General features: G+C 35.1%; 1 protein-coding gene across 1 annotated transcript; it reads right to left on the bottom strand.

The window, feature by feature from the left end:
- Positions 1–9,644: 9,644 nt before the first annotated feature.
- On the bottom strand, positions 9,645–12,308 carry LOC131046586 (uncharacterized). The gene is made up of 3 exons (XM_057980347.2): positions 11,400–12,308; positions 10,851–11,209; positions 9,645–9,847 (listed from the first exon to the last, which is right to left on the bottom strand). The coding sequence occupies exons 1-3, from the start codon at positions 12,103–12,105 to the stop codon at positions 9,749–9,751; spliced, it is 1,164 nt and encodes a 387-aa protein (XP_057836330.2). The 5' UTR covers positions 12,106–12,308; the 3' UTR covers positions 9,645–9,748.
- Positions 12,309–12,810: the final 502 nt, after the last annotated feature.

Below are 12,810 nucleotides of genomic sequence, written 5' to 3'. Positions count from 1 at the left end.
ATCGTAGTGTAGTCAAGTGCATAAAAGATTATTAGAATGCATAGAACGATTAGGGTTTGATAATGAAGGAAGCATCTCCTTATATAGAAGACACTATAAGAAATGGAGGGATAAGATTGAGAGGTGTAAAAGGAGGTCGGCTATGATTAGAGGGTAGGTAAAAGAAATAATAAATAATGAAAGGGGTGGGTAGTGTAGGAATTAAGAGATGAATGACATGTGTCATTGGTAGAAAAGGCTAATGAATTAATTAAATAAAGATTTATTTAATTAATAGAAGAAGTGGAATAATTAAATAAATATAATTAAATAAATAAGATATTTATTTAATTTAGGAAAAGGATAATTTAAATAAATAAATGTATTTATTTAAATGAGAAATAAGGCTAGAAGAGGATAAATGAATTAATTAAATAAATAAAGATTTATTTAATTAATAGAAGAATTAAGCTTAGGTAATTAAATAAATAAAAATATTTATTTAATTAGACTGGACAATTTTGGGTGTCTACAGTTTCCAATGCACCTTCCACTCTCCCCTCTGTGGCCGTAACTAAAGAAGGGTCAACATTAGCTGGTATATCACTGGATACTTTAGCATTGATATCAATAATAACATCTACAACCGATGCAAGTTCAAGCTAGTTTGCTCTTGAAATACCAAGTGAGACTCAACAAGAATCTACTACTCTACCCGTCAATCCAGAATTACCACCTTGGATGGAGGTAGTAGCACCTAAGAGGAAGAAACAAATAATTTTGCCTGATGACTTTGATTTTGAGAAGTTGGTTCCTCCAAAGCCCAAGGGAACAAAGAAGCCCAAGACTGTTTCCCGGGTGTTAGTAGACCCAGCTTCTAAAAGGAAGTATGTTGAGGTCATGGTGCCATCATCAAATAAGAATAAAGATGATATACAACCTGAGGATTACATCATGCAAACTATAGAGCTTGGGGAGGAGACGCATGAGAGTGTTAAGTTGGATTCTCATATGACTTTTAACTCTTTGTTACGGAGACTTGACCAAGAGAGGGATGAGAAGAATGAATTAAAACAGAAATGTGAACAATTGACTAATGTTCTTTTGAAAGTTACACAATCCTCCCAGGAAGTTGAGCCCATAGGATCCTCAATGGACACTGGAGCTCTTAAGAAAATTGAACAGGTAGGAGCCAAGGGCCGAGTGGTGGACAATTGGATTGCATGGTTGAAGTCAAAAGGGTCTCATCACCTAAGTTCAACAGTTTGGTTATTGACTGATTTTGAAGTGATCCAAAGTCAAATGCAAAGTGTCAAAACTTCATTATCTCAAAAGATTGGAAATATTGAGAAGAGTACAATCCTTTGGAGCAAAATGGAGGACTTCAGAATAGACGTCCTCGTTGAAAATAAAGTGTTTCCTTCAAGGGAAAAATATATCCAAATTTTGTCATTATTGTCTTACAAAAAAGAGACAATAAGGTTGATGATAGTAGAGCTAGATCCAGAACGGAAGGAAGGTGGTGATCAGATTGATCTCATTTCTGCCAGAATTTTCGACCTTCCTTGTTATTTGTATGATGACAATCAAAATCCCGTTACTAGTGATGCCATCACACAAAAATTTCTTTCCTTAATGGATCACTGCACAAGACAGGATTTCTCACTTGGTGCATTCGATAAGTTACTAGAGATCCAAGTCAGTTTTGAGGTCCTCGCATCCATGCTGAAGGACGGGATAAAGAAATATATAGAGGCTGAAGATACGATTTCTCATGTTCGTGTAATAGCAAATTCTACCCCAATGCCGAACCAAGCAGAGATGGAGGCCATCTTGACTAAGTTCGAAGAATTCCACAAATCAAATGAGGAGGAGAAAAATGGATAAAGTGTCCCTTTTTGACATTTTCTTATCATGTAGTTGCATTGTTAGATGTTGCACGTTTTCTCGCAGCTGCATATTTTCTTTCTGTTGTAGTTGTAGTCAAGTGGGACTGTGCAGTTGAATTAGTCAACCGTGCCCACATTTTTCTCCACTCTTCTTATATATAAGGGGGGCCCTCATTGATATATTTTTTATCTTGGATTATGCTAAGCAAAACTCTGCCAAATTTTTGCCTCAACTAAGACTTTGAGCTTTTGTTGTGAAAATTTGATCAAGCAAATAAAGAAAGTGATTTTATTTAATCCCAAACTTTGTATTGTGTTTAAAAAAAAATTTGCTTATATGAGTTGATGTTCTTAGGTTCATGACTTATATATGTTCTTGAATTTCTTGATATAGGAAGTATTGTTAAGTGGATTAAAGAGCTCTTGAATTGTGAAAGTAGACTTTGTGTTCCTTGAATATTTGAGAATTTTTTTATTGTTAAGTGATTAGTAGTAGGCTTTGTATTGCTACTATTGCTTGTAGTTTTTAGGATTAAGGAATTATACTTGAAGACTTTGAGCTGCAACTTGAATTCCTTATCATTGTGATAATTAGTTTAGTTAGTGTTATATTCAAGAAAGACTTTGTGTTTCTTGCTTATAAAATCTTGATATAGTTTGTTAGATAAATTCATTAATTTTCTTAAGTATCGAAGTGATAGGGAAATTGTAACAAAGTGAAGGGAGAATACATTAACTCTGAAAAAAGAGAGTTATATGCCCAACACTAACCCACAGATTTTAATTTCTTATTAATTAGAGAAGAGATTTCAAAGGGAACCTCCCCTTGATGAGAGGAGAGATTAATTTCTCAACATAGCTGTGTGTGAATCGTATATTTTGTCATTGGTATGCTAGTGACAAAATATTCACCCAACAACTAGGTACATAGGTTACTTGCAATGTTTTGTCTAGGATAGCTTTATGTGAAGGGGATATGCGTAAAAGCTCAAGAATGGATATGTGGGTTGGTGTTTTACCAATTTGCTCAACAAGGTCATATTGGTTAGTGTGAAGTGGAAAATCGAGGGCTTTGCCAACTCTCCACTTGGGAGTGGGGAATTTGCTAAGCTCAATTTTTACTCGGGAAAACTTTACATTCAAAAGAGGGGGATAAATCTACTAGATCCAATCCCAAAGGATGTAAGGATTGAATACTAAGTAGATTTATTATAATTGGAATGTAATTGACCCTTTTTTGTAAGTTGATTAATTGAATTAAGATTAAGTGCTGAAAATAAAGACAAAGTATGCAAAAACAGTGAGCTACACGTTCGGGATGCAGTCGTGCACCTGGATCTAAGAAGTTTGAGATGATTTGGAGCTGCTCTACGAGATCAAGAAAAATTTACAGGGACCATGTGTCCAGACAGAGGCACCCTCCACTTGGTCCTCCAAACTTTCTGCACGTTGAAAAGGGTTTTTCTGTCTTTGCGAATAAAGCCTAATTCTAGAAGTACAACTGCGCACCTGTTTCCTACACGCAAAAAGAAAGGGAAATGTGTTGGGAATAGGGTTTTGCCTTCAGGTCAAACCTTGGTTTTGGAATTAACCAAGTGGTTGAAATAATGTAAATGAAATGACTGAAAGTAAAAATCTTCCTCTTTGAGGGGATGTTGAATTTATTGAAAATGAAATGCTTATACCTCCTTGTGAAGTTTTGCTTGCCTCCACATGGAATTATAATTTCATGAAGTAGAATGATGATCTCCTCTTCAATGCTTGAAATCTTGACTCTATTTCTGCTCCAAAGCTTGAAGGAAGACTGAAAATGCTCAATTGCTCTTGAATGCTTGATCTCTTGAATACTCAATGACCTTTTGTGTGTTATGGATTATATGTGTGTTATGTCAAATGAGAGGGGAAATCCCTCTTATATACTTGCTAGTGGAATTAATTGACTGATTTTCTGACTTGAGCCGACATAAGGGGGATTTTCCCACTTTATTTTGAGATAGGCCAAAGGGAGGGACCCCAAGATAGGTCCCCTTTAGGGGATTCTAGAGTGCCACACCCTGGTCCCAGGGGATCCTAGGGCACCACAGCCTGGTCCTGCCCTATTATGGGGCAGGATCAAGGTGGCTTTTGAGTGCACATCTGAGCAAAATGCAGATTTTGACGTGTATAAGCATATTCAGGTCTCCAATCAGGTTGAGGGGTGCAAACACTAAGGTGAATACCCAGATGCAGTCAAAAATTGCAAGGGGTACAATTTTAGGACGTTACAGTTAGAGGATGAAGAGGGTTTAGACATGGTACCCTACAAGGTGACTTTACCCCCAATGAGTTGTTACATTATATTTAGGGGTTTTGTCCTTGATAGTTACAGTAGACACATGATGGTCCATCTCATAAATGTGGTTGACCATATATTCATAAGAAACATTGGTGTAATTGGAATTGGCATAGGAATTGGTCTTAGGAGCTTTTTATTTATCATGTTTTGGGAAAGGATCCCTAAACATCGCATGTTCTTCATTGGAAGAGTGTCCCTCAACTTTGACTGCGCATTGTCATTCCACCATGTTGCCTTAACCTTTGGCTCAAAGGATCGATTTTCTGGTAAAGCAATGAGCTTGTTAGCAACCAACTTCTCCAATTTTTATTCAATTGGTTCTCCTTAAGGTGTGTATTTCCTTTGTGTCATAGGCCTTGTGGCTCTTTGGTTGTTCACTTGATTGCTTGGCAAGCCGATTTCAGGAAAACTTAAAGGTTTTACCAAGTTTGCATCCACAACCCCATCATTAACGATATTCTTGTTCTTGTTCCAAAAGTGGGGTTTTTCCTTTATGCTTGGATCATATTTGTTCTCTTTAAAAAAATTGATAAGACCTTGCTCAAAAAGAACCTTCTCAATAGATAAACCTTTCTCAACAACTTCACGAAATGACATCAAACATAACTTGCAAATTTTATATCCAAATTCTCTATTTAGGTTCTATGTGAACATCTCAACCAATTGTTTTTGTGGTTCATGACAAGAGCAATGACTAGAAAAACTTCTCCATCTTTGCAAAAATGATGAAATGGATTCTCCATTGCATTGTTTAGTAGTACATAAAGTTGTCATTGAAATCTCATGCTCAATGTTATAGGAGAAGTGTTGAATAAGTTTCTTAGTCAATTCACTCCAGGAACAAATCCCAGGTAGTAATCATGAAAATCATTCCACAACTTGTCCCCCTAGATTGTGAGGGAAGAGGTGCATTAAGTAAGAATCCTCATGGGCAACCTCTATGCAAGCACTAAAAAATTCTCCAATATGTTCCTTGGGATCACCCTTTCCTTTCTACTTGTCAAATTTAGGTGCATAAAAATTAGGAGGAAAGGGTGGCTTGAGTATAGTATTGTCAAAAGGATAAGGACAAATATCCTGAAGTGTGTAATTTTTGATAGGTGTATGTATGTTAGCCATTTGTTGTTGCAATTTCTTCACTTGTTGTTGTGAATCATCTTTAGGAGGCGTTGTATTCCTTTGATCTATCACTATGCTTGAATCATGGGGTAGAGGAGGAGGAGGAGTGAAATAATTATGAAGACCATCGGGAGGAGGAATGTAACTAAGATATTGAGTGCTAGGTGGAGGAATGTAACCATGTGTGCCATAATTGTGGTATTGAGCATAAGGCCTTGGACGAGTGTGACCTTGTGTTATACTCAAGACAAAAGATGGTCGATCAAGATTGAAGGGTAGGTAGAGGAAATATAAAATAAAGGGAGTGGCGAAGATAAATAGAGGGAAAAGGCTAAATGAATTAATTAAATAAATTAAAGAACTTTAATTAATAGAGGGAGGACCACAAAATTCAATAAATAAAATATTTATTTAATTTGGAAAAAAAAGAATTTAAATAAATAAAAACATTTATTTAAATTAGGATAGAAAAGGGCTTGGAAAAGGATTACTGAATTAATTAAACAAATAAAAATATGTATTTAATTTATCTAGGACAATTTTAGGTGTCTATAGCGGTTGTTTGTGAGATGGTGATCTATGCTTGTATGTCAACAAGTTATTAGTGTGCCATTAAGCAGGATATCAATATAAAGAGCATTTATCTTGAATATAGCTTCAAGTGCACATTAACTCAATGTCCAATTGTCAATTATTTTGATTTTGTTCTTTTTGTATAGCTTTGGTTTGTTCATCTTCAATGAGACTAGGAGAAGGTGATTTTTCCCTAAACTCTCTCAAATCCAATCCTCTCTAATCCTAGGGTCGCACATTAGCATACTATACTAAATATGACCAAGAGAGAGATGATGTGAATAAAAATATCCTCAAAGTGTTGGTTAGGATGCATTAGATAGATTGTGATTATTTTGTTTGTATTACGTTGGATATTTGTTTACTTGTTAAATGTATGGTTATTGAGACTAAATTTTGGAACACACTCAATTCAAATAAAAAAATCATAAGTTCTTTTGTTGTCATGTTATGTTCTTGGATGAATAGATTGCTTGCAACATAAACCATGAATTAAACTAGGTGTTGAAATAAATAATATAAAATCAAATGAGAAAAATATAATTAATGCTACTGTATTTTTATGAATATTCAATATGCAAATTACTAACAATTTATCTAATTATTAAATGTTATATATATATTTGTGTGTAACTAATCTTTTTTGTTATTTTCACAATTTTGGACAATTTGCATGCAACTAGAATAATTAAATTGAACATATGGATGTATTAGTCTTAAAATTAGCAACTATTTCTTTTATTTCCCTTTGCTTAAAATAAACTTCAAACAATGATTTTAAAAGAATAAGTTAACAATGAATTAAAATACATTTATTTTCTTAAAGTCTTCTTGTTATAATTTTTTTAACAAAATAGAATAAATAATACAAATTGTTGATTTTCAATGACACTTATAAATTGTTGGTATTGGCATAGTGTGAAGGTCAAACTGTGGAATTGTGGTTCTTGGCACCCAGTTTCAAACCTTGTTGGGGCCTTATTGTTAATCATTTGTGTTGGGGATAAGATCCTTGGTTTGTGACCTCATTGGTTCATAGCACCGAGTCAAAAGCATGTACCACTCTCTAAAAAATGATATTTGAAAATAAATGCATACTTCTTTTGTTTTGTGATTGTTTGTTCTCTAGATCAATTTAATAATTGTTTATTTGAAAACGAATGGTTGTTTGCTAGCTGTATGTGGTTATTTTTGTTGATTTCCAAGAAGGGTGTGTTGTTACAAAATAGAGATTTGCAAAACAAACTAATCTAATGAAATAAACTATTTTGTTTTCTAAATTCAAGGAACTACAATGGAGTGGTGCAAACTTGAGGAAGAATTTGGATAATTTAATTTGCTCTAACAAACTATTCTACTTCCAAAATTAACAAACTAGTCTAACAATTTAGAAAAATAAATAAAAAATCCCACACCTAGAATATAAATAATGCAAGATTTTGAGGGTGTCTATTGTTTGGTCTATGTCCCTGGGAACCTAGCTTTGCCTTTCTATTCCTCCTTGTGATGATAGGGAAAACAAGACAAGCCAATGTTAAAAAAAAGTATCAAAGATAAAAGATTGATGTTGTAGGATGAACTTGGAAGTTGTTGATTGAAATCTTGTTGAAGAGCTATGACTAAACTAGGAGCCTAGAGGCTATGTAGTAATGGCATATTTGTAACAAAATTATTGTAGGAAACTCAAAAAGAATGGCAATTCTCTCCTTGAACAACAGTCAAAACTAAAATAAATTATTGTTTAAAAATGAAGACATGAGTTAAAGAAATTTCAAAATTATCAAGAAAGAAAACCCATATAACTACAAAAACAAATCTATTAGTACTCTAGAATCCCAAGTTATTATAAAATGAGGTTTAAACATGTTGACACATTCAAAAATTAAGTAATTAAGAATTATCAAATCAAATATAATGTTAAATGACCACAAGCAAAAATTCACACAAATTTAAATAACAAAATCACCAATTTTAACAATAATAGAATCACGAAGGTGATTCAAAATAGCCAAGATGGTTCAATTCAAAGGGGTAAATTTATCACTTCGGATCCAAAAAAGTAAGCTTTCAAATGCAACAATGCATGACCGTTAGACAAATGATCAACAACATGAAGTGAAAGGCGAAAAGAAGGTCCTCCAAATTGACTAAGAATTCCCATTAGTAAAGACACAGCAAGATGGGTTTTCAATTGACTGGCATATACTCTCATTGGGACTTGTTTATAACAAAAGATGTTTCTCTACAGCTGCCTCATGGGTATTTGTAGTGTGCTGGTCATATGGGTATGAAATTTTGTACATCATAATGTGTTTCATTGTTGTGACACTGTTGTTACAGTTGTTTTCTTGATAGCGTTGTTGTAATGTTATTGTTACACTGATAAACTGCTGATGTGTTTGTAATCTGTTTCTTAATCTAATAAAAAGAGATTCTATTAATTAAAATTGATAAAAAGAAAAAAATGAACTATAACGCACGGATCGTGTGTTTGCTATCAAGTCATCGTCAAACTTACCTTGTATACTACACTTACATAGGTTTTCACCTTGAAGGGTTATCAATTTTTTCCAATTTCTATTTATAACAGATATAGATTAGAGGTGCCATTCCTCGTCTATTCCTCAAAGATTTAAATTGTAAATCAAATCTAATCATTATAACAGAACTGTGATACCATGTTCATGCCTGGACTGCTGTATTTTTCTTTTCTAGGCACTTACAGTTGTTTGGCTTCAAGGGAGCCGTAATATATGTTTTGGCTTATGTTATGTGATGTTGGTTGATTGACTATTACAGGGCGTGTTACTAAACTCTGATCAAATAATTGAAGGATACCGTTATTGTTTTCTTGATTTTTTTGATAAAAAAAGGTTATTTTGTGCTGCTCTAAATATTGAGACAATTGCATCCTTTTTCTTTGCAAATGTTATGGCAGCTAATGAAATGTTGTTGTCTGTGTTCATCTACTTTGTCTAGAAGTGTTCTCCTTTTCCCCCCTACATTCTAGTCTCAGTCCATGTGAGTGGATTATGTATATAAACTCTGGTGTCATGAAAGGCCTCCTTAGTCCTTTCCCTTGGCTCATGCTCTTCATAAATAAAATTTTATTTTCATGTTCTTCTCCCTTTACCTCTCTTTTCTTCAATTGAAGACTGATAGCTCGTTGAAAGTCTTACAGAGAACCGACCTTTCAATATCAGAGATTGACATACAAGTCATTCATTGACCGACAAAACTTTTCATTCCATCCCATCGCTCGCTGATATTTGGAGGAGAAGATGAGACTCAATATAATTATCATTGCTAGCACTTAGTTATTAGCATCAAAGAATATTAATATTGTGGTGAGACAAGTCATTTTTTTAACTGATTTTGTTATGTTTTTTTTACTGTTTATCAGAGCTACTATGATGCCCACTAATAAACATTGATTCCCCGTACCTCAATTTGATCATTACTATCATTAATCAGAATATAAACTGTTTCATATCAACCACCCTAGATTATATATCCATAAATGACTGCAAAAACTTTCATATGCAATTTGTAGGAGCAATGCCATATGGTCCAAAGCTATGTAAAATGAATCATTAAAGTAAATCTTGGCGCTGAGGAAATTGATTTCTTTTAAATTGATATGAGTAATAGGTTTCGGACATGGGTCCGGAACAACATTTACATGCAGGGCTTATAAGTACAGCCCAATTATTAGAAACAAGCTTTGAGCCCAAGCCTTGCTGGAAAACTTTGACTGAATTGATTTTAAGCTACTGAAGCTCAGGGGTCGTCCAGAACACAACCTTATGATCCATCGTGGAGGCCAGTGGTCTTAGTTCCACCAATATGGGGGCTACAAATTATGGTCATGAGTGGGATGCGAGTCCTTAATCCTCTTGCCACATTCAGCAGGCTGCCTGGGAACAATCTTAAACTTGCCAATCTCTTGTTGCTGAAAAAGACATCAAAAAACATCATCAGGTGGGTGAAGTTATAATCTAGCAGCATTGGAAACCCCATTAAGGTTTAGATTTAAATTGCACAAAAAAGTGCTTTCAGATCAGGGCGATAGAATTACTAGCTTCACAACAACAAAAAATCATTCATGGGAGAGCACGCTTGCCCATACAAAGTTGTCTTATGTTGCTTCTAACAGTAATTCGAAACCAAAACAATCACATTCTTAAAACTTCAAAGGAAAACTACCCTGTTGCCAGCTTTATTCTGTCAAAAAGAAATAAAGCTGCACCATGATTCCAAGGATGTTTCAATTCAATATGTTCGGATTCAATGCAATCTTGGAACATTCAAGACAAGGCAGCAATTCATCATTTAAATGGGATGTACTCCTGAAATAAACAAAGGGCGGAATATTGGTCCTTAGCATTAGTCCAGATTCCCAAAAGCCCATTTTGGGTGGGTTTGGACCAGATTGAACCCAAAAAGAAAATTGAATAAATAAAAAAGTAGAAATTTAACTAATTAAATTGGTCAAAATTTAATTTTAACAAAAAAAAGTTCAGCCATTTTTTTAAAACGGGAATTTTGTATTGCAAACTATTTTCTCTTTTATGTGAGATGCTGTAAAACATATATTTAATTTAGCTTGGAGTTTTTAATTTGATCGTGTGAAAAGTTTCTTTGTCAACATTTTGTATCATACTTAACAATCCATTGAAAAAAAATCTATTAAAAAATTATGTTCACCAAAAGTATAAATTCGTTGGTAGAGCGCCCTAACATAGGAGGCTCTGAATTTAAATCCTAAAGAATTTATGGAGAAAAAAAAAAGTCGTCTCAGATGCAAACTAAGAACCCAGTCAATCTTAGAAACCCGAAACACCAGAAAGTACGATTATTGAGAAATAAATCGCACCCCAACCGTAATAAACAGCCCTAGAAAACTATATCTTAAGTACAAAATTAATAAAAATAATGAGAAAAATCAAAATTACCATCTGCCACTTAGGTGTGTGAACGTCACAAAAAGAAACAACAATGCCTCCTGACTTGCTCTCTTTGTACTCCATATGCAGATCTCTATCCAATCCACAGGACACATGGAAGGTAGAAGGGCATCTATGCTCAGAGCATTCGATGCAAGCACCTGTGGCCTTGTTACAGAAAGTACAAATCATCTCCCGCCTCCTTGCAGGCACCATTGAACAATCGATCATTTCTCTTCCTTCAGGGCACTTGAAGAACACCTCCGGGACCAAGAGGGCGCAGGAAATGTGAGCCCATGAATTTTGGGTAGTGCATTTCATGGCCCCTTTTGAAGAAGGGCAAAGGCAGCATGACAATGTGCCTCCAGCTGCAGAACGAAATAAACCTATATTAATGTCCATGGACGAAAAAGTAGGTCACTGGGTTTGTAAAAGCAAATCTAGTTTATCAATGACGAAAGAAGATTTCGACACATCTCATTCTAAACATAGAAGAAAACAGAGAATCACCCACCAGCATATAATTGCAATATGTGAACATGGAAGGAAATAACTTACCTGCTGTAGAGTGCATACACCTTGCACAAAACCAGTCCCCATCTGGAATAGCTTTAATCAATGGATCTCCATAGCAGCTAGCATGAACCATCACATCACATCCATCACAAAACACTATTGGATCTGTGGGGTTCCCGTCATGACCACCACATACGCTGCAAACAACACCATCGTCATCATCTTCTTCGGCATACCCTTCTTTCAAATGTTGTTGGACTTTCTCACAAACAGGGGCGCTTTTTGCTACCTTTTTGAGCTTGTTCTGCACTTCGAAATCCTTCTGTTGAGGTTTCTGTAATCGTTTCCTCTTTGCATTGTCCCATTTCTTTTCCATCTTCTCATGTTTCCCATTTCTGCAATCGCTTTGTTCCCCGTCCTTGTCTTGTTGATTCTCTTGCTTTTGGGATTTCTTGCCAGTTGAGGTGATGTTCTCTACCTTTTTAAGCTTGATCTGAATTTGGGCACAATCAGAATACTTGGAAAGAGCTTCCCCCTCCTCTTTCATGGCCCTCTCCTGCTCGAACACAAAATCCTTGACAGCCCAAATGCGTTTCTTCGCTGGCAAACAAAAGACATTGGCGTTTTCCCCATGCGTTTTACTTTCCTTTTGGAGCAACTTGAAACGCTTTAATGGTGGTAGACCATGAAACCTCCTTTCTTCGCCGACTCCAGCTAGATATGCCTCTGCAGGGACCATTTCAGGCATGTGTTTGTATGTACCGGATGGGCGCACACACAGCTAGAACTACTCGTATCTGTGAATCAACTCTTCTAAGTTTGTATGATTTCAGTAAACCTGTGACTGCTGGATTTTGACAGTGGTGTAATAGGAACAAGAGTATTTCAGTTCAGTTTTGGCGGCCTTCCCCCAATTCACTTAAATTTTTGGAGGGAGACAGAACTCTTCTAAATTTATGAAATTTCCCGGGTGAATAACGTGGAGTGTTTCCGACTCTCGCTTTGAATTTGATTGTGTATGACCCTTTCTCAATTCTAGATCATAAAATTGACTTTTATATATATGATACTTTAAATTAATAATAAATTTAATATATATAAAAAAAAATTGGATTGATAGTAAAGTTGTTTTAATATCAATAATAAAATACTTATATACATTGTCACTATATCATAAAAAAGGGATTAACGTAAAGTCGAAGAAAGTATAACCCAACATCACCACTATCATTAACTACACAGAGACACCATGACAATCAACTATTCAGACCCAATATGTCTAAAGCAAACAAAATTACTAGTGCCAACCTATAAGACCAAAAAAGGACACAACGAGCAAGCAAATCCTACTTGGATTTCACATTTTGGCCACACACAGACCCTGGCCCCTCTGTGTATCCTACTTCCATCTTCTTGCCACGATATTGTTTCTTCTTTGCTTCACGAGCCATTT

This window comes from Cryptomeria japonica, chromosome 9 (genome assembly GCF_030272615.1).
Source record: "Cryptomeria japonica chromosome 9, Sugi_1.0, whole genome shotgun sequence".
Taxonomy (NCBI): Eukaryota; Viridiplantae; Streptophyta; class Pinopsida; order Cupressales; family Cupressaceae; genus Cryptomeria; species Cryptomeria japonica.
The sequence above is the reverse complement of the archived record's forward strand: the minus strand, read 5'-3'. Positions and strand labels throughout refer to the sequence as shown.

Bases quoted from the DNA above. Each gene is read 5' to 3' on its own strand.
- LOC131046586 (XM_057980347.2), bottom strand. From the start codon at position 12,105: ATGCCTGAAATGGTCCCTGCAGAGGCATATCTAGCTGGAGTCGGCGAA. The intron at 11,210-11,399 runs GTAAGTTATTTC...TTCGTTCTGCAG, and splicing joins GTGTATGCACTCTACAGCAG to CTGGAGGCACATTGTCATGC. The intron at 9,848-10,850 runs GTAATTTTGATT...TGTCTTTTTCAG, and splicing joins ACACACCTAAGTGGCAGATG to CAACAAGAGATTGGCAAGTT.